This window comes from Hipposideros armiger, unplaced genomic scaffold (genome assembly GCF_001890085.2).
Source record: "Hipposideros armiger isolate ML-2016 unplaced genomic scaffold, ASM189008v1 scaffold_69, whole genome shotgun sequence".
NCBI lineage: Eukaryota > Metazoa > Chordata > Mammalia > Chiroptera > Hipposideridae > Hipposideros > Hipposideros armiger.
Window position 1 is genome coordinate 510,162 of NW_017731419.1, and position 26,734 is coordinate 536,895.

The 26,734-nt window shown below is 40.0% G+C and overlaps 1 protein-coding gene across 1 annotated transcript in view; it reads left to right on the forward strand.

Annotated features, from left to right (window-relative positions):
• The window catches only part of UNC79 (unc-79 subunit of NALCN channel complex), a 188,772-nt gene that overhangs the window by 94,281 nt on the left and 67,757 nt on the right, over positions 1-26,734 (forward strand). Inside the window, exons 27-33 of the mRNA XM_019642451.1 lie at positions 7,443-7,729; positions 10,736-10,918; positions 11,742-11,904; positions 14,426-14,575; positions 15,168-16,385; positions 21,658-21,765; positions 24,978-25,094. Of these exons, the coding sequence (XP_019497996.1) occupies positions 7,443-7,729; positions 10,736-10,918; positions 11,742-11,904; positions 14,426-14,575; positions 15,168-16,385; positions 21,658-21,765; positions 24,978-25,094 (2,226 nt within the window). The remainder of the gene's footprint in view (positions 1-7,442; positions 7,730-10,735; positions 10,919-11,741; positions 11,905-14,425; positions 14,576-15,167; positions 16,386-21,657; positions 21,766-24,977; positions 25,095-26,734) is intronic.

Sequence of the window (26,734 nt, forward strand, 5' to 3'; positions counted from 1 at the left end):
TACTGGCAGATGACGTTTGATCCCGTTAACTTTTGGTCCAGTAAGAAGCATCATGTTACCCGAGTATGCACTTTTCCCCAGAGAGCCAATATGACTAGAACTATACCTAGTACTTATATTTGTATGTGTATTTACACATAGAAATATTATGTCCATATATATCTGCTATAGGAAAAAGATACATTTCATTTGCATTTTGAAAGGTTATATATACATTCGAACCACCATCATTCATTCATCCCCTTAGCCATTCCTGATTCTTTGCAACCCGACATGCATTTCTGTCTCTCAGAGAAAGGAGGATTTCCATTATTTGGAGGACCATAGGATCCTATTCAGCTTGGTGCAGCATAACTATAGTTTGAAGCTTCATGATAGGCTACAGCTTATCGTGAAGTATCCCAAGGGTTGGAGGGACATTGGCAAGGCAATTAGATGGAACATTATCTGCACGTATGGGCCATGACTCATCGGGAAAACCATGGAGGTTCTCAGTACCTGCTTCTTTGTCCAAGACAAGCTTGGTAACTGCCACCTACGTATCAAGCTATAGAACATTCAGGTTTTCTATTATTATTTTCTAAGAATAGTTTTAAGATACACTTTCCAGAACTGTCTCGAAAGGAAAATTTCAAGTAAGGAGACTTTGAAGACGGCGTGTTATATGTTTTAAAAATGACCCTAGAAAGAGAGGCAAGAAAGAGAGAGGGCTCCAAGATTATGACGGCAGATGGCAGGTGTTGGCCAGGGTGTAGTTTCTCTTTTAAAACGAAGGAGAAAAGGAATAGCAAACGCTTGGCAGAGTCTCTCTACCTTTTTTTTACGCATCCCTTGTGCCTCAACTGTGCTGCGATGAAAGAAAGAATACTAATAACTTCTGATCCTGAGCTCATTGCAAACGTGAGGTCCATCCAGTTCCCCTGCACTTTGGGCTTTTTGAGATTCGTCTTATGCAATTTCACAAACTACCTTTATTTGACCCCCATCTTTTCTTTTAGTCTTAAGGCTTAATCGGAAAGCTAGTCTGTAATTACAATTACCCATTATAACAATCCAACTCATGGAGTCCCATCACATCTCTTTGTGAAAATGTGTACCTATGTTTCTGGGCATTAAAAAAAGCCTTCAGGCATCTAATTTCCCCACCAAAAGTGAAAAGATGGAAAAGAGGCAGATAATAGCATTATTTATATTAAATATAAAGATAATTTACGCGACACCACCACAAGCAAAACCTGCTTAGATTTGGAAAGTTCTACATTGCTTCTATGGCAATTTCAAACTAGCTTCTCCTTTTTGCATTATTCTTTACTGGACAATGAATGTTTTAACTTGGAAGCAAAGATGTGCCAGGATAATCAGAAGATTGTGCAGGATGCTTTAAGATAGTAATTCAATGGAAACTAAAGAACTTACTACTTAAATATACTTTTGTTCAGTGCAGGTAATGAGCTCCTCTGTTGCAGACCTCTTATTGAAGCAAAGCAGACTTATTTTAATTGTTGTTTAGGCTGAACTTCTTGGCACTGGATTTACACTTTATGGCTCTCTGATCTTAGCATGCACAGTGAATTTTGCAACGGAAATACACTTGTATAGAAAGTATTTATATTCTCTGCAAGGCTAGTGAAGAGCTGCATTCCTCTGTGACTTTTGTCAGTCAAATAAAAGGCCTTGTGCAGATACATAAAATTCCTAGAGTGCTATAGCTGAAACATTAGAAATATTTTACCGAAGTCTCATTTTACAGAAGAGGAAATAGAGGTTCCCAAAAAGGAGTAGGTGTCACAAGCTTGTTGGTAGCAGATCTGGGTCTCAAGCCCAGATGTCTTGATCTCTCTTGCAAGGCATGTGTAGCAAGTGCTAATAGGAGCTCAGCGCCTTTATTTAATCCTAATTGATGAAATACACACTCTCACCTGCTAGTCTGAAACTGGTATAATTGCAATTAGATATAAGGTGTATTTTCACAGATGCTGTGAGAATCATGAATTCTTTGTCTTTAATGATTCAGAACACCTCTTGAATATTAATTGAGTATAATGCAACAGTTATGGTATACTGTAATAGCACAACACTGAAGAAGTATATCAACCACATGTGATTACAGGGAGCTTAATTATACCTTGTTCTTCATTCCCTGGAATAAATAAACAATAGTAGGTGAATAATAATAATAATGATAATAATACTTCATATATGTATAGTACCTTTTTATCTTTAAAGAGAGTTTTTATGCAAGTCATCGAATTTCAGTTTCACAACTCTGGATATATCTAAAGTATTATTTTTTTCACTTTATAAACAGACAGGAAATCTGAGGTCCTGAGGGATTAATTAATTCTGCTTAGGTGATTTGCTGAAGGCCACATATAGCTAACTAGTTAGGGACAGAGCTGATACCTGAGTCCAGTAGACTTCATTTGCTTTCTTTCCACAACAGCTACCCCTGGATGAATTGGTCCTAGGGTATTCCTGCTCATGAGACATGAGCACACCAGTCTGGTTATGGAGCTGACCTGGGTGCCTAGGTCTGCTACAGTGTGGCTTAAGCCCACAAGTGTCCAGACCAAAGGACCCTTCCAGTTAGAACCTGCAGATTGGTCTAGAGCTATCCTAGTCCTTACAGGGATATGGATACTCTACTCCAGCTTACAGAGCAATCTTGAGATCTCTTGGTCTGAATTTGTATCAACAAGAAAAGGTACCCAATGCTAGGTGCCTGGTGCTAGGTGCCCAGTGTTAGGTGCCCAGTGCTAGGTAGCATTTGTAAAACTTGTATGGACCTTTGCTGCCTCTCTCTTAGTGTGCCAGCCCAGACTGCTCCTCTTTGGGCTCTCTTTTTCTTTGTGGAGATAGTTTACAATTCACATCTTCACTAACTTCAAAATGCCTATTGATCATTACAACCCAAGGAGTACAGTTGTTTTTATAGGAATGCCCTTGTTTGAAATGATAGTTTTGGGGAAATGACATTTTCTATTGAACAGACATTTGTTGGGCACCTGCTGTACTTGGAAATATGAAGCATGCAAGGATTCATCAGAAATTTTTATACTCTCAACTTGCTTATAGTCAAGTGAGAGAGAGAACTATGCACGTAAGTAAATTCTCATGAGAGTGAAAGTGATAGTACTTCAGGGTGGTTCACATCAAATGCAAGGGGCGTGGAGCTGGCGGCACCAGGGAAGGTGTGTGGACAGGTGGGATGGGACGTAAACGCATGGTGATAAATGCACGGGGCAGGAAGAGCATGTGAGGCTATGGAGTTGGTCACTGGCCCCAGCCTTGCAGCGCTTCTGTGGCTGTGCACACACAACAGAGCTGCTGTGAATGAAGCTTTAAGTTGAGCGAATGAGCTGTGGAGACCGATGAGGTGATGTGACTGGAACTTTCACCATAATGCCAGCTTATTTATAGTGATCATTGGCTCCCCTTGACCAAAGGCAGGCTAAGAAGGGCCCCTTTCTTCCTCTACCTAATTGTCACTTGTTGGTTTGACAAAGGTCCCATTAACTAGTCCTTTTTTCAGTGAGTTGACTTACACAGAGGAGTGTTCCTTATTTCCGTAGCCACTTCCTTGCTGTTTGGGGACTTGATTAGTTTTTCTCTTATATAGAAGACAAAATCTGAAATATTTATTTGAATTCAGTACACTTTTATGAATAATGATCACCTACTGTATGTCAGACTGCCCCATACTCGTATTCTGTGAAGAATATAAAAATGAATCAGACATAGTACTTGCCTTCGAGGAGCCTTTGTTCTTATAGGGGAAATAAAGCAAGTGAATGAATAAAAAGTTCTGCCTTGCATAATAGTTATTTGTCACCTGAGACTTTGGAAATGCTAAGGGAAACTTACCTCCATTCTTCCCTTTCTTCCTCCCAGTTTCCCTCCTTTTTTTGTCTGGAGATTTACAGAGTTTAGGAATCACATCCAATTTCTGTGAGGGGTGGTGGTGGGCCCCTATGATAAGAATGGCTTCTGGGGACCAGATCCAGAGGGTAAAGTTGGGGATGGGGGCAGAGGACCCCCCTGCAAGGGGAAGAGAGCCCCATGAGCAAAGACACAAAGGGAGGAAAATGTTGGCTACATCCTGAGATCCACGAGTAGCCCAGCTCGTAAGAATGGTGAGCATCTGGGGTGGAGAAATAGGAGATGAGTCTGGAAAAGCAGGTCCTGATCCTGCCTGGTTTCAAATTACCTGAATCAATAAAATTGTATTATGTTCTGGAATTTCAACCGGTTGTGCCATGCTGTGGACAGGTTGCTATGGACCCAGTCCATGTTCAAGTTAAAATCAACTCTCTTAACATGTTAAATCTCTAGAGTTAAAACAGATACACCGTAGGACTTTCATAGACTAGAATTCAAAAGTGTTCTAATTGTCACACCTTAGAGAAAATAGTGTAAGCATATCATTTTAAAATATAAATTTTGTACCCTTCATAGATAACTAAAACAGTAATATTGTCTTTAGCAATAAAGAAAATCAGCTTTTCTAAACTCATTTTTCTTACAGATTTGATTAATGTAACTTTTCTTAATGAAGAGTGTACCAGTCCCAAGCCTATGGTATTTTAATTTAAAGAAAGATGACATACAGAGCACAGATTTGCAAAGCCCACTGGAGGGATACATTACTGGAACAAAAAGAGATTTTTGTTTTTCATTTTATACAAAAGGTCCCACTATCTAGTCCTTTTTTCAGTACATTTAATGGGTTATTAAGGATCATTAATTCCTGGCTATTCAGAGAAAGCAAAGTACGAACAGCAAACTTAAAGCTAAAGTACGGAGGATCAATAAAGATTGATCTAAAATGAGGATAGGACATTTGTGAAATGATACTTAGCCATTGGGAAAATATGATTTGATGGGAAAAGTTAAGGTTTCATAGTTTTTAAATGATTATCTGCCTGCAATGGGAAGAAGAGTTTTGAAACGTTTAAAGGTGAAGTCTAGACCTGAACTGGGATAGAATTAAATGGGGAGCTGGTGTCCTACTGGGGCCAAGTCTAGAGTTCCCTTTCTTCTGTAAGGAGGCGTCTAGGTTCTCAGGGCTATAAAACAGAGGTGCAACTTCTCAAACCCAGCTAGGTTCCATTTTTATCTTTGGGGCTTTGGAGTCAAGCCAGTTTGGAATCGGAGGTGGCTGAGCAGGACTGAGTGGTTCGTGCTGTCTTAAATCTTGTCCCTCAGAGCTAAACCACATGGAAGGACGAGGCTGTATTGCAGCAGCCATCACGTGCGGCCATGATGACACTGAACCCTGTGGGGAACCCAGATGCTCACACTCGTCACATACTTGGCCCCAGCTTGCCCAAAGCAAAACCTCCTAGTTGTAAAGTAGTATTCTGGAGGAAAATAATAATCAAGATGAAATATTTTTCAATACTGGAAAGATAGGTCTCTAAACTTTTGCTATTTTTGTTTTATGAGGGTTTTACATAGGTATTGCTTTTGGTCCGATCTTCTATTTCAAACATTTAATTTAATTATACAGCAGTGTTTCACATTTCTTGCCTCTTGGTAAAATAGGGTGTTCCACATACATTTATTTTTTTTATGCTGGCCAATGCATGCTTAATAATAATATTAACAATTTATTAATCACTTTGCATGTGAAACACCATCACAAACAAATTCCTAGGTTTTATATGAATAATTTTTGGTAGAAACTTCTCTAAAGTACATTGCATGTATTTATTCCTTCATGAACAGACTCTATGAGACAGAAAATGTTAATGTCCTAGGGCCACACTAAAGTTTGTCAGATGCTTTCCCCTGTGTTAGAGCCTCTTAGACTTAACCTGATTTTGCTGCCTCTTCGCACATTGTCAGCTACCCCTTCTCAGTGTATCACTTTTGAACAGACCAACACTCTCCTGACCATCTGTGGAACACTGGACAACCTAGCTTGCTATCTCATGTGCAGCTCTACCATAGTAAATTCCGAACTTGACATTACCTGCATGCCACTGCCCCCAGGAGAGCGTTTGGGCTTGAGACAGCTAATTTCCGCAGTCCCCAGAAACATTTGCTCTATCTTGCTTCTCTTGGTCGTGTCCCGGAAGATTGATATTTTGACACGTTAGTTGAGGAGTTAATGGGTATAAGTGATACTCTGCTCTTTGTTGTATCCTTTATGCCATAATTATAACGAATGTGACCAAAGTTTGGTGTATAATGGTTTGTAGTCAAAGCTAGTAGTCATCAGCAGAACTTTTCCTTGCGGGATTAGTGATGAGAAGCTGGCGTGTGTGTGCTTACCTCACCCACCAGGCAAAAACGGTTTTCAGGTCAGAAATCCTGATGCTGCTTGTCAAAGGAAGGACAAGAATGCAAAGGTTATTTTAAATAAGCCCCCAAACATAAATATAGAAGAGCCAACCCCACTCTTCCTTCCCCCAAAGCCCTGCACTAAACCAGATCAGAGGAGGCAGACCAACAGGAGACAAGGGATCGTTTCTGACCTTGAAAAATAACAGAGAAAGCCAATGCCAGGGAGCGTCTCAGATATAAGTATAGTCATACCTTGGTTTGCGAGCATAATTTGTTCTGGAAACAAACTACTCGTATTGCAAGACATCGCTCATTTATCACGTTAAAGTGTATTAGAAATGTTTGCTCGTCCTGCGGAGCACTCATAAACCAAGTTACTTGCAATCCAAGGTTTTACTGTGTTTGTTAGGTTAAGAGTAAGTCAAGAGCTGAGGTATTTTTTTCTTTCCATGTGAGTTTTCAGCTCACCTTCATGTGCCGCTTTTTTCTGTTTTTAAAGTTCATGCTTCTTTCTGTCTATGCCTCCCCCCACACCCATATGTTTCTCATTACATACAGCAGGGCTTATAATTTGCTATGTCTAATTTTGATTATATCATTCAAAAACTACACTGATGATATCTCAGGATTTGAAAAAGAAAACTTTTTTTTTCACCAGCTGATTTATGAACATACCTGAATTGAGATAATAAACAAAACTCAGTGGATTTTAGAATATTATTTTTGTGATTATTCTTACATACTTATTTTCCAAAGCTGGAAGGGAAACTTTTCTTTTTTTTTTTTTTTTTTTAATCACTGAGGATAAAACTCTGGCAAGATACTTAAAAATTCACTAAATGCAACGTTTATTTAAGTATTTGTCTTGTTGTTCAAAGATGGCCTAGCTTTGTAATGCCTTTTTTCATTTCCACTCCCTTATTACTCTCCAATTATTTGTTTATTGGTGGACATAATAACTACCCCCCTCCTGCCCCCCCCCGGACTAATGCTTTGCTTAGTAGGCCACACTGTGCCTTTAAGTTGGCCTAGAACAGAACCTTTAAATATTCAGTGGCAGAAGAAAGAAAGGTGCCTTATCAATATGTGAAGGTTTAGTGTGAGCTTACTGTGAAGGAGCCCCCTCCCACTGATGGCCTCCCTTTTACTGACAGGACAACAGTCCCCTGAGAATGACAACACCATCAAGGACCTGCTCCCAGAAGATGCTGGCATCGACCACCAAACAGTTCACCAGCTGATTACAGTGCTCATGAAGTTCATGGCCAAGGATGAGAGCAGCGCCGAGTCGGACATCAGCAGTGCGAAGGCCTTCAACACGGTCAAGCGGCACCTGTACGTCTTGCTTGGCTATGACCAGCAGGAGGGCTGCTTCATGATCGCGCCTCAAAAGATGCGCCTGTCAACGTGCTTTAATGCGTTTATTGCAGGAATTGCCCAAGTAAGTGGAATTAACAGCTTTCAGAAGTCATGTGGTTAGAACAAGTAGTTAGATTCCATTTAGGTTTGTACAAGTTACTTTATTAGGCAGGGTTGTGTCAAGGGGAATGAATATAAAGATGAGTAAGACTCGGCAGCCTTAAGTCATACAGGGAGTTTGGGAGTTTTTTCTTTTGTGGGGTAAAATAAACATAAAATGTACCATTTTAACCATTTCTAAGTACACAATTCAGTAGCATTAAGGACATTCACGTTGTTCTGTAATGATCACCACTCTCCATCTCTAGACTTTTTCGTGATCCTACATCGAAACTCTGCCCTTTGAATAATGAGGGAGTGTGAGATTTTTGTTTGTGGGTGTTTTTTTCTTTTTTTATCCTCTTCCATTTTGGCATCAAGTGGAGTAGAGTGAATCATACAACTTACTTCATGTCACATTATCATCACTGGCCTTTCCATGTTTGTCTGCTACTCCTAACTGCTGTATCATACACCATGGTGTGCATCTACCAGGTTTTATTCATTCCTCCTGTGCTGGACACTTACATTGCTCCCAACTCCTCACTGCCCCAAACAGCTCAGCAGTGAACATCCTTGTACATGCACCTGATTCACCAATGTAAGAATCCCTTAGGGATGTGGATCCAGGAGCAGAATTAATGGATTGTGGGGTAAATGTGTGCCTCATTTAGTGCTATGAACCTCACCCCCGCAGGAAAGCTGCCCCAGTCTGCAAAGGGCAAAGGACTTGGGTCTGGAGAGACATGGATATGAATTTTGACTCTGCCACTGTCATTAACTGTAATGGCCTTAGGCTTCCTCTGCTTGTTTGCTCACTGATAACAGATTTTTTTAAAAAGATCAGAGACAACATATTGCAAAGCACCTTAACCAGTGCCTGTCTCATGCCAGGGATTTCGTGATGGTAGCTGTTATTAATCAGCTCAAATAGATTGTAAAATAAAGCAAGGTGGGAGCAATATGTATGCAGTTGTTCCTTGCTGATTACTAGATGGATGACCACCAACATTCAGCTGTCTGTGATGAAGAGAGGATGCACCATTTCCGACACCAAAACCTCCCTCCCTCCTCCCCTCCTTTCTTCCCTTCCTCACTTCTCTGTTTCTAAATCGACGTTATGCATATTTATTTTAGAAATATAAGCAATAAGTTAAAATGCAAATCTCCAGAAAACCCAGAACAAAATAACTTAATAACATTTTGGTGTATAGCACTAGCTCCAAATTTATAACATATGCACATGCATGTATGTATATATCATATACATACATACATGTGTGTATATATATGTATATGCATGTAAGTTATTTTTATTTTTTTAAAAGATTTTATTGGGGGGTTGGGGGATGGGAACAGCGTTGGGGAATTGGAGAAGGGAAACAGACAAGTTGCTGTCCTTTTGTTCTTCAGTCTAGTTGTGGAGGACTGCCATTCACTGGCCTATGTTGGTATTATCATTGCACTCCTCCTGGGTGAGGCAGTCGCTCCGCTGGCCATTGGACGGCCGCTCACGGCGGCTCTTGGCAGCTCACGCTGGTTGCCAGCCACTCACAATAGCGTATGGCAGCCCATTGCAGCCCTACTGCAGCCTACGCCGTCACCGTCGACTCACGGCAGCCCAGCTCCAGGTCACAGGAGCCCAGCTCCAGGTCGAGCTGTTGTTCACCATCTTAGCTGTAGAGGGTGCAGTGTCACTGGCCCTAATGTGGGATCTGAACCGGGGCCCTGCTGCTCAGAGCTGGCATCCCAAGCCAACTCCTCACCAATGCGCCATTCGTCCAGCCCTGTACATTGTTTGTTTGTTTTTTAAGATTTTATTGGGGAATTGGGGGAGGGGAACAGCGCTAGGGAATCAGGGGGAGGGGAACAGACAAGTTGCTATCCTTTTGTTCTTCAGTCTAGTTGTGGAGGATGTTGCTTCACTGGCCCAAGCTGGCACCATCATTGCGCTCTTCCTGGGCGAGGCAGATCAGTCACTGGCCTCTGGACAGCCGCTCACTGCGGCTGCTGGCCACTCACACTGGCTGCCGGCTACACATAGTAGCTTATGGCAACCCACTGCAGCAGGGGACTCCGTCACCGGTGACTCACGGCAGCCCAGCTCCAGGTTGAGCTGTTGTTCAGCATCTTAGCTGCGTCACTGGCCCTCATATGTGGGATCCGAACCGGGGTCTTCTGGCATCCCAAGCCAGTTCTTAACCATCGCGCCACTCGGCCGGCCCCAAAGCCCTGTACATTTTTAATAACGAGATCATAATGTACATATTGATACATGTATATATAATCTTTTTAAAACCAAACCTATTATGAAGTTCACATAGTGTAAATAAATTTGTATCATATGCTGTTTAATGGCTACATAGCAGCCTGCTCTAATAAAAACAATCTTTTATTTAATCCCATACTGTTGACTATGGAGGCTGTTTTTAATTTGGGGTGGCTATGATGCTGAATATCTTTATTCATACATCTTGGAATACTTGTCTGATTATTTCCTTAGGGTATACCTAATTGCTGTATTAAAAGCTATGTGCTTTTTCTTACTCCTGAATACATGTTGCTAAATTGCTCTCCTGAAAGGTTGTACTGAGTAATACTCTTGTCAGTGGTGTCTGAGAATGTCCATTTCCCCACATGATTTCCAGCACTAGGTGTTTGGATTGATTCTAAGTTTCATTCTAGTTAATAGTTTAATAGGACATTTTAACAGATACTGAAAATTTTATTTTCAGTAGATAATTAAATAAACTAAATAGATAATTAAATAGATTAAAACTGTTTTAATATACAAGCTGTGTTTGTTTTGTTTTTAATTTTTTTGTGAGTTTGAACTTTCCCCTTTTATGTGTACTGCCCATTACTCTTAATATTTTGTGAGATGCCTGTTAAATATTTTGCCCGTGTTTCAATGCTTCAAATGTTTCCTTTTGGCTTCTAAGTGTCCTTTACAGTTTTCCTTCAGTTATTAATTTCTTTCCTATTTCAGGTAATGGACTATAACATTAACTTGGGAAAACACCTTCTCCCCTTGGTGGTTCAGGTGCTCAAATACTGCTCTTGTCCTCAACTACGGCATTATTTCCAACAGCCACCTCGTTGTTCCCTCTGGTCCCTAAAACCTCACATCCGGCAGATGTGGTTAAAGGCCTTGCTGGTCATCCTTTACAAGGTCAGTTGCTGTAGCCAATCCTTTTCTGAGATGGAATGATTCTCTTAGCAAGGAGAGCACTTAGTAGACCTACATTGAAAATTTTGTAGGATTATAATTTGACCTCCAGATGAAAAGCCATATTGTATAATTAGGTTGAGAAGTAAAGAGCTATTGGAATGAAATAGAAATGGAAGCCATGCCAGTGTATGCTCTTGAAAATGTTTAAAGCCAAAAATGATGAATTGTAGGACATTCATGAAAACCTCTATTTATGCTCAGAATCTCCTGTTTTATCTATATATTAATTGTTATGTCAGAAAATAAGGAAAGTATTTAAAATTGTATTCATATATCAAATGTTTATGCCAGATAATTTTCTTTTTAAAAATTTTATTAAATTTGTTGGGCTGACAGTGGTTAATAAAATTGTACAGGTTTCAAGTGTACAATTCTATAATACATCATCTATATATATTGTATTGTGGGTTTACCACCCAAAGTCAAATCTCCTCCTGTCACCATATATTTGACCCCCTTTACCCTCCTCTACCTCCCCCGCACCCCGTTTCCCTCTGGTAACCACCTACTATTGTCCAAACAGTTTTCTTGAAAGGAATTGTAACAACGAACTAGCATTCATCACCACCCATGATGTGGTGTGAGAGGCAGGGCTAGCATCCCTTGTCAAAATAAGGCCATGATAAGAATTTGTATTTTTGCTTTTCTGTATATTTCTTTTCATCCCAGAGAAACACTGGGAAAACTATTTAGCAAGATCAAATGGAAAACTTACCCTTCAAGCTAACCATTGATATTTTTCCCCCTCCATGTGATCGAGCAGTATCCATACCGAGACTGTGACATCAGCAAGGTCCTGCTGCATCTGATTCATATAACAGTCAATACGCTCAATGCGCAATATCATAGCTGCAAGCCCCATGCCACGGCAGGACCTCTGTACAGTGACAACAGTAACATAAGCAGATACAGCGAAAAAGAAAAAGGTACTTGATACGTCTTCATTCTACTCCAAACATCCCTTGAATATGTAATGAATTTCTGGGCAATGTTTTTCTTAGGAGGTAGACGAGTGCCCCCAGATATCATTCTGGAGTAAAAAAAAATCACTTACTGCTTCATTGATTTTCTAACTTTCCCATGAATGTCACTGCTTTAATTTTTTAAATAAGCAGTCAAGAGAAATGATTGATATGCTTCTAAAGTCCATTTTATAAAAGATAGTGTTTGATAAAAAAAAAAGTCTGCTGTTTGACGAAGGAGCCTTTGTAAGCCTTTTCCTACATGATGGAAACGCCGTGCTTTGGACTGTGAGGTCAATCTTGGTTGCCACTTAGTGAAGCCAGATAAGCTTGCTCGTCTCTAGTTTGATCCCGAACTTTGTGCTCACAGATTTGAACAGTCTAAATTTACTGGACTGCTTTTTCCTAGCCATCTTACTTAGTAAGAATTGATTTAAGGCAACTGAAATGAAATATTTTTGCTGTATAGATTTATATTATTTACAATATCGATATTTTTTATATTGATAGTTTTTCTGCAAAGGAGGCAGGAGAATAAAACTTCAGATAGAATAAAATTACAGCCTGACTGTTTCTAGGTGAGAGCTGGAGAACCAAGGCGTGTGTCTTTAGTGCATGTCGTTGGGTAATTAGACTTGTAAAAGGTGACATCAGCTAATCCAGTTCTTGGGAGAAAGCCAAGTGTCCCATGATCCTTTGGAATGTTATATATAGTGCTATATAGTGGTGTTAATAGAATCTGATTTGGCAGGACTGCTCTGGAAATATCTCCATAGGACGGATCGGAGCCAGCGTCCCACTGTTTGTTTATTGCTGCAAGGTCCAAGAGCCTGGGTTGACCATAGATGGAACCCTGAGAACTAAGTTCTGTGTGTGATGAATATTTTGTTTACTAGCGTAGGTCCTAGTTTCTGGGAAATTGAGTAGATTCAATTAAACTATGTGTATCCTCAATGTGGGCTCAGTATTTGGGCCAGTCACAGATGAACCTTTCTGGATGGGAGGCACCATCTTGAAGTCTTTCTATCTCTATCATTCAGTACTTTTGAGAATTATTTCCCAGTTATGTAATAGAAATTGTGTAACTATTTCCTCAAACACCTGTATTCTTCAAAGGAGTATATTTTTTAAAAGGAGATAAAGAAATAAAACCCATCACTGTGTTGCATCTCCCCAGAAACACAGAAATTCAATGGGCTTTCTTATTTTTGTGGAAGTTCACTGGGATTTTTATCCATTTTGATTGTTAATGTTTATTTTTTATTTGATGAAAAAGATTCTTAGTTTATGTAACATCTACTGCTTCAAATTTCACTTACTTATAGACTTTTGCGTATTAGGACAGGATCAAAACTTAACTCGGTGCTTGTATTCCCCTTATATTCAAGAAATCTCATATAATCATACTCACACCTGAGCCTCATTTTGTTATATAGGTAGGTATACATATAGGCCAAATGCTATGATTTCAGTGATATTCAACTCGAATAGTAGGTAAATTCCATTTATAGTGGTATTAAGTGCATTTTAGTAGCCTTTTCTCTTGCTGCTTTGTACATGGCTTTGGGCTTTCCAAAGGATGAAAGAAGAATATTTGCTACGTGACCTTCGCAGGTTGCAATGTAGCAACCCTTTCCTCATTAATGTGTTTTGGATTTATCTCTGATTTAAAAGTGGCCAAATGGGGATAGAAGAGGAGGTGGACGCTTGACAGGCACTCTTAACTGATCAGTTTGTTTATGGAGCCTCAGGGTGACGAGTCAGAGATTCTTTCTGGGATTCATACTAGTTACACGTGGCCAGCTCCTCAGAGAAGAGTCTTACTTAACTAGGGGAAAATGTTATTTTCTGTTTTCTTTTTCCTTTGTTTACTCTTTCAGTCCATAATCATTTGTGGAGCTTTTGAGATGACCAGTGGCTTTTCTAAGCTTTTTCTGTGTGTCGTGTGTTTCATTACCAAATGTAGAGTACAGTATTTTGCATTCACAAAGCATAAGGTGCATGTGCTGTTAGGCTGTGTCTATGCCAGTTCTCAAGTCCCAGGAAGGCATATATTTTTGGAAAGGGCGAGATCCACCCAAGTTGTTTAATTTTCTTTTGCCAAATTAGCCTAAAAAATTCACCAAAAACAGGGATGTTCAAGCAGTGTCCCAGATTCCTGACATGTATGTGTTACTTGGTTTTAAGTGCATAGGAAAACTTTCTGCACGAACCCTCTATTGGAATACTGAGATGCTTCTCTTGAAAACACTGCCAATTGTCACATGGAAGATGAGAGGCAACTTTGTAACGGGTTGCTCTGTTCAACATATGGACGATTTGACACCTGGATGAAATACCTAGCCATGGCTAGACTTGGGCTGGCGTAGAAACCACCCCAGATTTTGTTCCATATAATGCTTTCATTGAAATGCTTGTGTAGACACAGCCTAAGAGAGAGAAAATAACCTCTTAAGTGTAATTTTGACTTTCTCTCCCCAATTAGAAGAAGATAGTGTTTTTGATGAATCTGATATTCATGATACACCTACTGGACCCTGCAATAAAGAGTCTCAAACTTTTTTTGCAAGATTGAAAAGGATAGGCGGCAGCAAAATGGTGAAATACCAGCCGGTTGAGATGAATGTTCAGAGAAGTATGAATTTTTTCCTCTTAGTAATTTTATGCAGAAATGTTGTACTCTACCGTTTGTTTGGGGTGAAATCTTGATTTTATTATGTTACTACACATTTTAATCCCGTTGATTTTATATATATGTATGCACAAACAGTATATATATAGACACATTTATATATATACGTGAATTGACGGATACCTCATTAACATCACGATCGTCCTAGAGGGCCATTGCTTGATTTGATTTGTTGCAAAATGTTTGCTTCTCTTCCACACAATTTGAATACAGTTTCCTAGATCTGCCTCAGCCAAAAAAGTGATTCCCTTCTCCTGTGCACAAATGAACAGAGCTGAGGAATTATCCCGAAGCCTGATTTTGGAAACATGATCTTAAACTACCATGGCGGGTTCCTCCATTCCAAAGGTTTCTGGTTTTTGAAATTAGAACGAACCTTACAAAAACTTGGCCAGAAAGTCAGTTTTACTTTCTGGTGGAGCTGGGATGGTGATTATGATTCATGCCAATTGTATGCCCAAGTCTGAGGGGGAAAAAAACAAAAAACGGTGAAATCTCCCAGTAAAATAGTACTAGCTTTTTCTGTTTTAATCAGGTGAAATAGAACTGGCTGAATATAGAGAAACGGGTGCATTACAAGACAGCATTCTACACTGTGTGAGAGAAGAAAGCATTCAGAAAAAAAAGCTGCGCTCTTTAAAACAAAAATCTCTTGATATAGGGAATGCAGACTCCCTGTTGTTTACATTAGATGAGCACCGTAGGAAGTCCTGCGTAGACCGGTGCGACATAGATAAGCCTCCTGCCCAGGCTGCCTATATTGTGCAAAGACAACACGACCACGGACGTCCTAGACAGAATTCCGCTACGAGGCCTGACAGTACTGAAGTTCCTGAGAAACCTGCTGTGGATGGTTTTCAGGAAACGCGAAGGCCCGTAATCCCAGAAGTTAGGTTAAACTGCATGGAGACATGTGAGGTCAAAGTTGACTCGCCAATAAAGCCTGCTCCCAAAGAGGACTTAGATCTGATAGATTTGTCCTCAGATTCAACATCTGGGCCTGAAAAACACTCTGTGCTCTCAACCTCTGATAGCGACTCTCTTGTGTTTGAACCTCTTCCCCCTCTCCGAATCGTAGAGAGTGACGAAGAGGAGACCATGGACCAAGGAAATGATGGTGCCCCTGGTAAAAATGCTGCCTCCTCGCCCTCCATCCCCAGCCACCCCTCTGTCCTCAGCCTGAGCACAATGCCCCTTGTGCAAGTAAGCGTGGAGGACTGTTCCAAAGACTTTTCTTCCAAGGACTCAGGAAATAATCAGCCTGCAGGTGGCAAGGACTCCAGTCTCATAGCCTTGGAAGACCCCACAGACTCTGAGGAATTATCAAAGCCGAAGGAGCTGCAAGAGTTTTCCTGTGGCAGCCCGCTCACACTTAAACAAAAACGAGACCTCCTTCAGAAGTCATTCGCTCTTCCCGAGCTGTCCCTGGATGATAACCCTGAGCTCAGCATCGAGGAAGACACGCCGGGTGGGCCGATGCCAAGTTCAGGGGCAAAAACTGTCCTTCTCAAAGTCCCTGAAGATGCGGAGAATCCAACAGAAGGTGAGAAACCCGACACGAGTGCTGAGTCGGATACAGAGCTGAATCCTGAGAGCAAGGTTGAAGAGGAGGGAGCTGAAGAATCGGAGTTTAAGATTCAGATCGTTCCCAGGCAGAGGAAGCAGAGGAAGATAGCGGTCAGCGCCATCCAGAGAGAGTACCTTGACATCTCCTTCAACATCCTAGACAAGCTGGGGGAACAGAAAGACCCAGGTAAGCGTGAGCATCTTCTTTCTCCCAGCCTTACCTTCAAGTTTGTGCATCTTACTTGTTAGGGTCTTGGCACTGACTACGCATCAAACTCTCAATCTTATAATGTCAGGGAGTGACATTATAATGGTTTCATAATCACTCTGCATCCATCCTGCTTCCTTGGGCGTGTTGGATTCAGATGTGGTTCTATTGGCTCCATCAATGTTTTCGTATTTGTTGTTTCTAGTCGATGGTCAAGTCTTGACCATCCTTGGTAATAAGAGGCAATGGTTAATTCATATCGAGAGTCCAAATAACATTTTAGCCGTCCTCACTCTGCAAAAGTCATTAACTTGAACTCTTTTTGCTTTCTTTTTTTTTTTCCTGCTATACTTTAGTGAGCTATGATATAGTCCAAAGGATGAATAAACACGAAGGGCTAAAAAAAAAAGCAAAGAGTGCTTAGAATGAATAAGAATTGACTGTATAATCATTTAGGTCCTATAATTGATTATATATTTTAACCAAACATCAGCAGTCTGGTGAACATTGTGTGTCCTCAGGAACTTAAAAAAAAAAAAAGTCTCCGTTACAACTGAGACCGTAATCCATGGCTACCAGTTGATGGTGAAATTGTCACAGCACATGAATTTCCTACCTAAAAGTGCCACTTCTTGTATTTCTTTGGAGGCACTGTTTTTAAGAAAGATAGCTTGCAAAAGTGGCAAGCTGCTAGCCCACCCCATCCTAAAACACAGTCTTCTGTGGTATTACCATAATACGGCTTCTTCATTTCTCAGCTTAGATCTAAAAACGGAAGGGACTCTTCAAAAAAGTGGAATTGGTCAGAGATGATTATTTTATTACATTCATAGACTCTAGAACATTGAGAACTGGCAACGATCTTAGAGACGGCTAACGTACTCCCTCATTTTCCTATGAAAGGCAGCTGATACTCTGAGAAAGTGCTGTGCCTTGTCCCAGGTCACACAGCCAGGCAGGGGCAGTGCAGGGACTGTCCTCCCACTAGTCCTACTTCTCCCGCTACCCACACACAAGCCACTCCTAAGAGAACGGGTTCAGCTTTGGTTTGCCCAGGGATTTCCTGAGGTTTCCAGCTGTTTTCTACCTCATAGAACAGAGCTGTGGACCTCAAAGGTGCTCTGTAAAAATCTGTCCTGTGGACGTTGGTGTATTTGGAAACGGTGATGCTCCGGCCAGGAAGCGGGAAGAAGAAGATCCTGGTTATAACAAGAAAGTTTAACAAGGTTGCTAGGGAAACTGGGATAGTCTTGATTGCTTAGAGCCAGGAAAATGTCTGCATATAGATGGAAGAAGGCATTGGCCTGGAAACGACAGAGGTCTATAAAGTGAGTATAGAAGAAACCACATAAGGTCTACAGGATGGGTATATAGAACATATAAGTTGTAGTGTGTATGTTGTGTGTGTATGTGTGTGGCCTTCTGTATTCACCTAAACTTTCAATACCTCTTCCTATTGAACATAGTCAGAAGAAATTTCCACAGCCTCCTACCCCCTCATCTTCCTACCTTCCCGCGACTGCACTCATACACCTGGCCTTCCTGCCTGGGGCTGTCTTATGTTCCTGTCTAAAGCCAACCTTCCCACATGCTGACAAGATTCCATTTCTCTTACCTACTCAAGGATCTAGGCCCAGAAATTCTCCCCTCTCTCTTCCCCCTTAGCTTTTTCTTTCTAAAGGATTCTTGACTTGAGCATAGAAACATCATCTTATTTCACTATCTTTAAAAAAAAGCAAAAGCTCTTGAGCCCAAGTCCTCCCAATTATTAACCCATTTTGCTCCTCCCCTTTTAGGAAAACTTTTAAAAGAGTTGTCTATACTATCGCTATCTTCAATTTTTCTCCCATCCCATTCTTTCTAAAAAGAATTCATCGTTCCTATGAAGCTTTCATCCTCACTAGTTTACCCAAATTTCACTTGTCAAGGTCAGCACTCACTCTCTTAGTGAGCCCATCTACTCATACGGTTTTGCAGATTGTATGCTGAGATGACTCTACCAGCTGCTAGAATAATGATGTGTAACAAGCATAACATCTCAGCAGCATCCAACAATAAGCAGTTTGAGAGTCTCTCGATTATCTGGGGATCGGCTAATCTTGGCTGGGCTTGGCTGGGTGGCCAGTCTCCTCTTGGGACCCATGAAACCTCCGAATATTCTTCTCATGGTGATGGAGGAGGCGTAACAGAGCAAGCCTAATGGCATAGGCACTTTTCAAGCCTTTGGCCATGTTACGCTTGCAAACATTCGGTTGGCTCAAATCAATCACATGGCTGAACTCAAGGTCAAGAGGGGAAATATACTCTATCTCTGTAGTGGGAGGAACCTCAAAGTCACATGGATTCAGGAAGGAGTAAAGAATTAGGTCCACATCTCCCAAGTATTGTATGGTACCTACTCATACTAAAAAATCACCTGTTGATGATCTGAAATTAAGTTTTAACTGGATGTCCTCCATTTTATCTGGTCACCTGACTCTACGTTAAAAATAATCTGGACCCTTCTCACTACCTCTCTGCTTCTGTTCTGGTCTGAGCTACCATCATTTCTCACCTGGGCAAATTGCCTTAGCCTCCTAAGTAGTCTCCTGCCTTCTAACCTTGTTGACTTATCTTTCCAACACAACAGCCAGTGATTCTTTGAAACATGAGATTATACCATTCCTCTGCTTAAAACCCTCCATTGGCTCCTCACTTCTTTAATACAGAGGGTACCAAAAATATATGTAAACATTTTAAGAGATGTTATCTATATAGCAGTAGTTTGCTGTAATCGGAAGTGTCTGGACACTGATGGTAGCCACTTTGAGCACTTCTTGTAATTGCAGAAGTCAAATGTGACTATGTATTGAGTATACATTTTCTTGGCACCCTCTGTAGTAGAAGTTTTTTGTTTAAATTCCTAGAATGCTTTACGTGGTCCTGATTCTCATTAGCTCTCGGAGTTTATTTTGCACTGCTCTCTCTACAGTTCTCCTACCCAGCCACACTGGCCTCTTGTCATTTCTTGAACACTCCCTACATAGTCTGCCTTAGGGCCTTTCCACTGGCTGTTCCCTCAGACTGAAACTGTCTTCCCCAGATATCCACCTGACTCATTTTCTCCCTTCTTTTAATTTTTTGATCAAACATCACATTCTCATTGAGATCTGGACTGTACCACATCTCTCTACCTCACCTGGCATCTTGCAGTCTCCTTCTCTTCTCTATTATCTCTGCTACAAAGAATTACTCTTCTAACAGGCAATCATTTATTTACTTTTATGCATGTTATTGTCTGTCTCTTCCCACTAAAAGGAAAAAATCCTAAAGGCAAGGATTTTTGTTTGGTTTGTTTGCCGATTATATCCCAAGTGCCTAGTAGAGTGTTGGAAAATATTTGCTGAATGAATTAATTAATAGTATGACATTCTCTGCACATCACTATAAAAACATTGAACGGATATTTTAAGCTAAGTGTATAGCTCTATTCAAGTATCTTAAACTGCATAAAATTGGAAAGCTTCCTAAAATGACTTAAGACTGAGCAAAAATTACATGGATTAAAAAATCTTGGTACATTAATGATTATTAATAACTATCTTATAGTAATTTCTTTAAAATTAAATACATACCAAGGATCTTAATAAGCAATACCAAAACTCTAAAACTCTTAATAATCTTTCAAAGGATTCTTCAAAATTAGCTTTAAGCTTTCTTATTTTACGTTATTGGTGGGATTATTATGCCATTGTAGCAGCTTACATAAAACAGATAAGTGTAAGAGAGGTAATTATGCACATTTTTAGCTAGTGGTTTGGGGAAAATATCTAAGAGAAAAAGAATAACCCAGTCTTTTATATCTTAATGACTAAGGTAATTTAAAATGGGTAGTTATTTATGATTTATTAAGAGAGTTTGGGAAACATTATTACAGTTATGCTTTTTTTTTTTGTCATCAAGTAGTTATTAACCTGGCAACCATATCTATTCAGAAAGACCTGAAAATCAAAAATAGATGTTTCAAAAATTTTCTCTCAGGCTCTCACCTAGGATGTATTTTTCTTTCATTTATTACAGTTTTGCAAGTTTTGTGATTATCCAATAATAGAATAGCATCTTCATACTTAAATTGTATGTATGTAGGATGGCTTGCTCTGTGGCAAGAAAAAGCAATTGACCATAAGAAAAGGATGAGACAGGGACATTATTAAGCTTAAGAACTTGAAACCACTTAGGGCAGGTATCCCTGAGTTACGTACAGCATGGAGCCATCATGAAAGCCCATAGTGGTGGCTCCAAGTTGCTCACTATGTTCATTCAATATGTAATGCTGCTTAAGGTGGCAAGGAGGTTTGTAAAGAATTGTAGGAGGTTTGCTGTGATAAATTCATTCAAGTTTTCAAAGAGGCTTAAAGGGTAATCTTCACCTAGAATAATGTGGGGCACCTTGTTTCTCATTATTGATAGATTAATAGGACAATATCACATGCTGAAAATATTTCCCCTTAAATACATTTGTCAAAGAGAAGAAGCAAATGATACAGTCTGTTTCTTGCTCAGCTAATAAAATCTAAAATCTGAGTTAACAGTAAGTATTTATTTCATGTTAGAGACAGCCCCTCCTCTTAAATTACTTGTGGTTTAGGAAAAGTTACAGACAAGTAAATAGAGAATTACATTCTAGTGTGTTAGGTTAGGGAGAGGTTAAGGACAGGGTGCCTTGGAATTACGTAAGAGTGTCACCTGATCCGATTTCTTTGCATTTTTTTTTGGGGGGTGGTGGTGAGGAGTCTTACAAACCTTCCTGGAGGAGGAGTTTTTTTGTATAAATGGACATGTAAAAGGAAATTGCCAGACAAAGGTGGAGTGGTGAAATGATATAGGTGGAATGAACTGTAAGCATTAGTTGGTTTAGGTATTAGATGAAAAGAAGTTCAGTTCTGGAAAGGTTAAGTGGCTTGCTCAAGGGCAGGCAGTGTGCGCATGCCTCGTTTTGCTGTTGTAATTGTGCTCTCAGTAATCTCTGAGGGGCATATCCACAGATGCAGAGTATTATGTGCAAGCAATCCTCCATGGAACTTTGAAACCAGTGTGTATGTAATTCCATTAGACTAATTAGGAGGGTCAGGAAGCATGTAATGGTATATAATGGTTATACAATATACGTGTAATGGGTGTATTAGGCAAGCAGGGAAAAGATATATGGAAAAGGTTCTTGAACTTGCTTTTAATCAGTGTCCTGAGTTTTAAATAACATTTCTGTTTGTAGATCCCTCTACTAAAGGACTTTCAACTTTGGAAATGCCACGAGAATCTGCATCTGCCCCTACATTAGAAGCAGGTGTGCCGGAAACAATTAGCCATTCCTCAATATCAAGTAAGATTTCTTGTACATTGATTTTGGAACATTATCTTCAGCATTATGTTCAATTTCCACACTCTTGGTATTGTTTTTTTCTTTAGCTAATGTTGTGTTAGCTTCCTAGGTGACACTAGGTTGTATGTTCTTAGAGACCCTGAAGTGCAGGCCCACTTTCGTCTGATAAATCAGTGTGGTTATCGATTGGCCAAGAACCCTAATTTGTTAAGGAATAATCACTGATTTTCAATAAAATAAGATTGTATATTACTAGCCTAAACATAAAATACGAAACTGGTTTTGGGGCAAATGAAAAGCATTGTTCATAGCAGAATTCTACACGGAACACCTTTATTGAATTTGTATCACCTCCATCACTGGCAAACTTTTATGTGGGTTATCATAAAATAAATGTATCAGGTATATCATGATTCCAAAGTCATGACTGAACCTAGCCATTTTGGATCAGAAAATAAAAATGGCATGAAATTTTATCAGATCTATAAGAGGCAACTATTTAGAAACTTGCCTTCTGCTGTTGGGTCCTAGATTTTGTCCTGAGGAGTTTTAGTTGCACTGAGGTGAAGATAAGGGTGTCTACCTGGCTCAGTGGAGGCTAATAAGTGAGTTAGCATGGGAAATTCTCAGCAGGAATCAGAGATACAAACAGAGGTCCAAGTTCTGCAGTATGCTGGTATATTTTGGGTTCCATGTGGACACTGCCCGAGAAGCTGGCTAATTTTCATTGGACTCTTTTTTTGAAATGAGGATGATCCTGAAAAATCAGATAAAGATCTTCTAATTTAAATGCTGGACTGGTAGTATGGGAAAACATCATCATCTTCATCATTCATTCATTCATGCATTCATTCATTCAACAACAACTATTAAGTGTCTGCTGGGTGCCAGGCACTGTGCTTGGCACGTGGGATCAAATGTGAATAAATAAGACCCACCTTGTTCTCAGGGAGTTTACAGTCACCATAGTAATAATAGCTGCTATTTATTGAACATTATCATGTGCCAGGCACTACGCTAAGTGGTGTACACACGGTGTTATCTTATTCAGTCCTTACAATCAGCATTGCATGGCAGATGTTATTGACCCCATTTTCAGATTTAAAAACGAAGAGGTTCAGAGAGGCTAAATGCTTGCCTACAGCTACTGAGTGGTAGAGACAGGAATTGATGTTAGGTCTGTTTGACTTTGAAGCCCCTGCTCTTTTTACAATACCACACTGCCTTAGAATAATTCAAATTCATTTGAAGTAGAGGCTATAGGAATTCTAAGAAAGAGTTTCCAAGTGACAGTTGTTTGCCCTTTTGGTCGCAAAGAAGAAGGGCTAATTCTGAATCTAGTTGTTCTTTTTTATCACAAAAGATCTGTTTGATAACATGATGAAATTTTAAGTCCACATACAAAAATCATGAGTGTATTTTCTCCTAATTTGCATGAGTCATCTCAAAAAAAAATAATGATTTCTAGTTAGACATCTAAGTTGGGTATAATTTGAGATAGTCAGGATGACTAAGTCAGTTTGACTTCAGGGCTAGTTCAATGTATCATAAAATAAATGTATCAAATGTGTCATAATCCCAAAGTCATGACTGAATCTAGCCCTTTTGGAGTTAGCATGGCACACCATTAGATTTCCACCTTCCTTCTCCTCTTCATTAAAAGCATGTAGTGGAGAGAGCTCTTGGTGATGTGTTTTTGGAGGCATAATGCCAGGCGCCTTGTACACTGAGCTACACATTAAGGATTTTTACTTTACTTTCAGGGAATTCTTTTGTCTTTAAAAACAACTGAGAATTGGAGAAATCATTCAGTCACTGGAGATTTTAAATTCTTCTTTGATTGAGGCTGACAGATGCTGCTAATTTTTAAATTTGTTAAATCTTCTAAAAGATTTCTGCATTTGAATTTCACTGAAGCTGTCCTTTTCAAGTGACTCATAATTGTAAATTATTCCAACGAACCAGAAGAATCAGAGATGTTTCATATTAGTTTGCACAGTCATTTCCATGAATCCTGTTAACGTGGACTCCAAGACACAAGAATTCCCATCACAGTCTTCTCTTTTAATCAGTTAATTAGCTGATTATTTTGTAGCTGAACATGCCATGACCACCATGAATCAAACAGCATGCGAATTACATTAAAAATAATGTTATAATTGATTTCATATCACATCAAGCTGCTGCCTTAGTACCACAATTGAAAACCTGTGTGTGACATATAAGGCTTTCTAGGGGCCATACTTTCACCCCAGTTCCTGCCACCCCCTTCTAGGCCACGTAGTCCAGAGCTTCCGTTTCTGCAATTGTCCTTATAAGAGAGCGAATCACCACCACAAGTTCTCAGATATCCCGGTGTTTGGGGTCATGCAGAAAAGGCACCTCATCAACGCTCTGCTGTTCTCACTGGGTCTTGCTGGTGACAGGGGTTGGTGGGACCACTCGCAGAGGAACGGGAGGGCAGGAGGCAGGTGGCTTTCTCACTCAGCGGTCGACTGGCAGAAGTGCTTTTTGTCGTCTTTCTGGCTTGGAAATGCGTATAACTTGACGTTTCATTGTCGGGATATTTTCCTATTTCTCATTGCAAGGTAAAAATGTTACCACTATTTTCTAAAAGATGTGTACTAGAATGTACTTGTGGAATGTCACGCGATTCACATTTTTTCAAATGGTAGGTGGAGGCTCATACAGAGATTGAAAACAGCATTGACTTTAGAGTCAACATGTTTTGGTTTCCTGACCACCTCATTTGCTGGTTGGTTTCAAGGAACATAATTTCATTTGCTTCAATTTCTCTCTAAAAATTGGGGTTGATATGTATCATCCTACTCCAAAAGATACAAGTGTACACACACACACACACACACACACACACACACACACACACACACACGGACCTTTTGGAACAAGGCAGAGTATATAAATCAAAAAGTAAATGACAATAATCATATTATTGTTACTGGGGTAAATATTTACAGGCTGCAGATAACTAACTGCTCATAGGTACTGTTGCTTTCTTTACTGAGTGAAGAAAGTTACCCGGAATAACATTGTACCTTAGTTTCTCACCTGGACGGAAGCATACAATTTACCAAACAATTATGAATAGCTGATGAAGGTTCAATTAAGATTCTAGAGGGATGTGTAGAGCCTTTGTGTGCCGTGCAAATTAATTCCCCCCTAGTAATCATCTCCTAATTTCCTCCATATAGCTCAGTATAGGCAGATGAAAAGGGGATCCCTGGGAGCTCTGACAATGAGCCAGTTAATGAAGCGACAGCTGGAACATCAGTCTAGCGCCCCCCATAACATCAGCAACTGGGACACTGGTGGGTCACACTTTTTTTTCTTGTTTTACCTCTCCGATTAGCTAATGCCACGTTCTCTGTGTCCCCTCTGCTCCCTTGCTAAGGAATAGATCTTCTCTTGTGTTCTGTAGTTCAAGTAATTTTAAAAACCCTAAAGTGATTAATAACTCTATTTAAACTTTCCAAGTGTTCTAGAGCCACCTGTTCTTCCAACCCTTTTTTTCCCCCTCTAAGACCCAGATTCCACAAATTTGGATATCTCTCTGGGGGTTAAATGATGTAAATGCATGAAGGAGGGAGTGGAGCTAGGATGCAAATTAACAAAACAAAACACTAGATCATCAATATTCTCTGTTTTATAAAGTACCAAGAAAGAAGGGAGTATTAATAGTGATAATAATAACCAGTGCAGCTTAGCAACGTCATGACCTGCCAATAGGTTTGAGAATGTAAGCTCTGTGTTTTAGTCAGCCGGGTCGCCAGGTTGCAGCGGCACACTCTCATGCAGATGGAGCTGCATCTAACCTCAATTTTAAAGTAAGAGCTGGCTGCCATGACATGTCTATTTTAAACATGATCACTCCGCGTTTCCTAAACTTGTGTTATCACGTTCTGCACATGGACTATTTTCTCCAGCCAGTAGTACTGCCACAGTCCTGCTCTTTGGAGTGCCAGCTTTCCCTTTTTTTTTTTTTTTTTGGAATTAAATGGGTCATTTGGATTACAAAATTACATGTGTGAAGGCACTCTGCTACATGCACACACTTGGAAAATGTCAGGGTTTATCACTGGGATTGGAGGGCGGGCACTGGGATCGGGCTATTTCAGTATCTTGGTTGGTACTTGCTGGCTACAGTTATAGGAGATTATTTTCATATCCTCCCTTATGGCCAAGAATTATAATGTCCACAAAACCAAAATCTTGAGATATCGTTATTTTTTTTTCAAAACCATAATATTTACATAAATTTCACCCTATTTACCCCCATTAAAAAAAACAAAAAACAAAACTGGTTCTAGAGAACTAAATCCCACACACTATACCCAATCTTACATTTAACGGGTTGTTTCAACTCCCCTGGCCTTTATAAGGGTTCCTAGCCTTTTAAAGGCTTAGTTGTTTTATCTTTCTTTTAGTGATAAGTGGTAGTGAGTAATGAAATGGCCGACAGGCATGGGAGACAAGGAGAAAGATGTTGGATATCCGAACTCGAGAGTTTGCTGGGCTTGGGTGAAATCTTTGTGTCCACACCAAAGAGGACTTGGTTTCGCTCTTTACTGAGCTGAAGCTGTGTAAGGAACTGAGAATAGAAGCTTTTGTTTGGTTAATTCTTTAATCATTAAATGCCCAGCTTTTGTTAGGTTGACCTGGGGGGCTCCAAAGAGTGTTTGACCTTTCTACTGTTTTCTGTAGCAGGGAGCTCCTCCGAAGCTAGCCATTTTACATCCTGACTACATTTATGACCCAGTTTGATTGACTCAGTAGAGTTATAAAAGGGCAAATAGATCTCAATTTCCAATCCAAATTTTAATCTAAAAAGAAAAAAAATCTACATGATGCCAAATAACCCATTTAACTGAGTTTTTCACTTTCAACCAAACTTCAGCCTTGTTCATGTCACTCTGGTTTGTCATTTAATACTTGCCATTTACGTGCTATC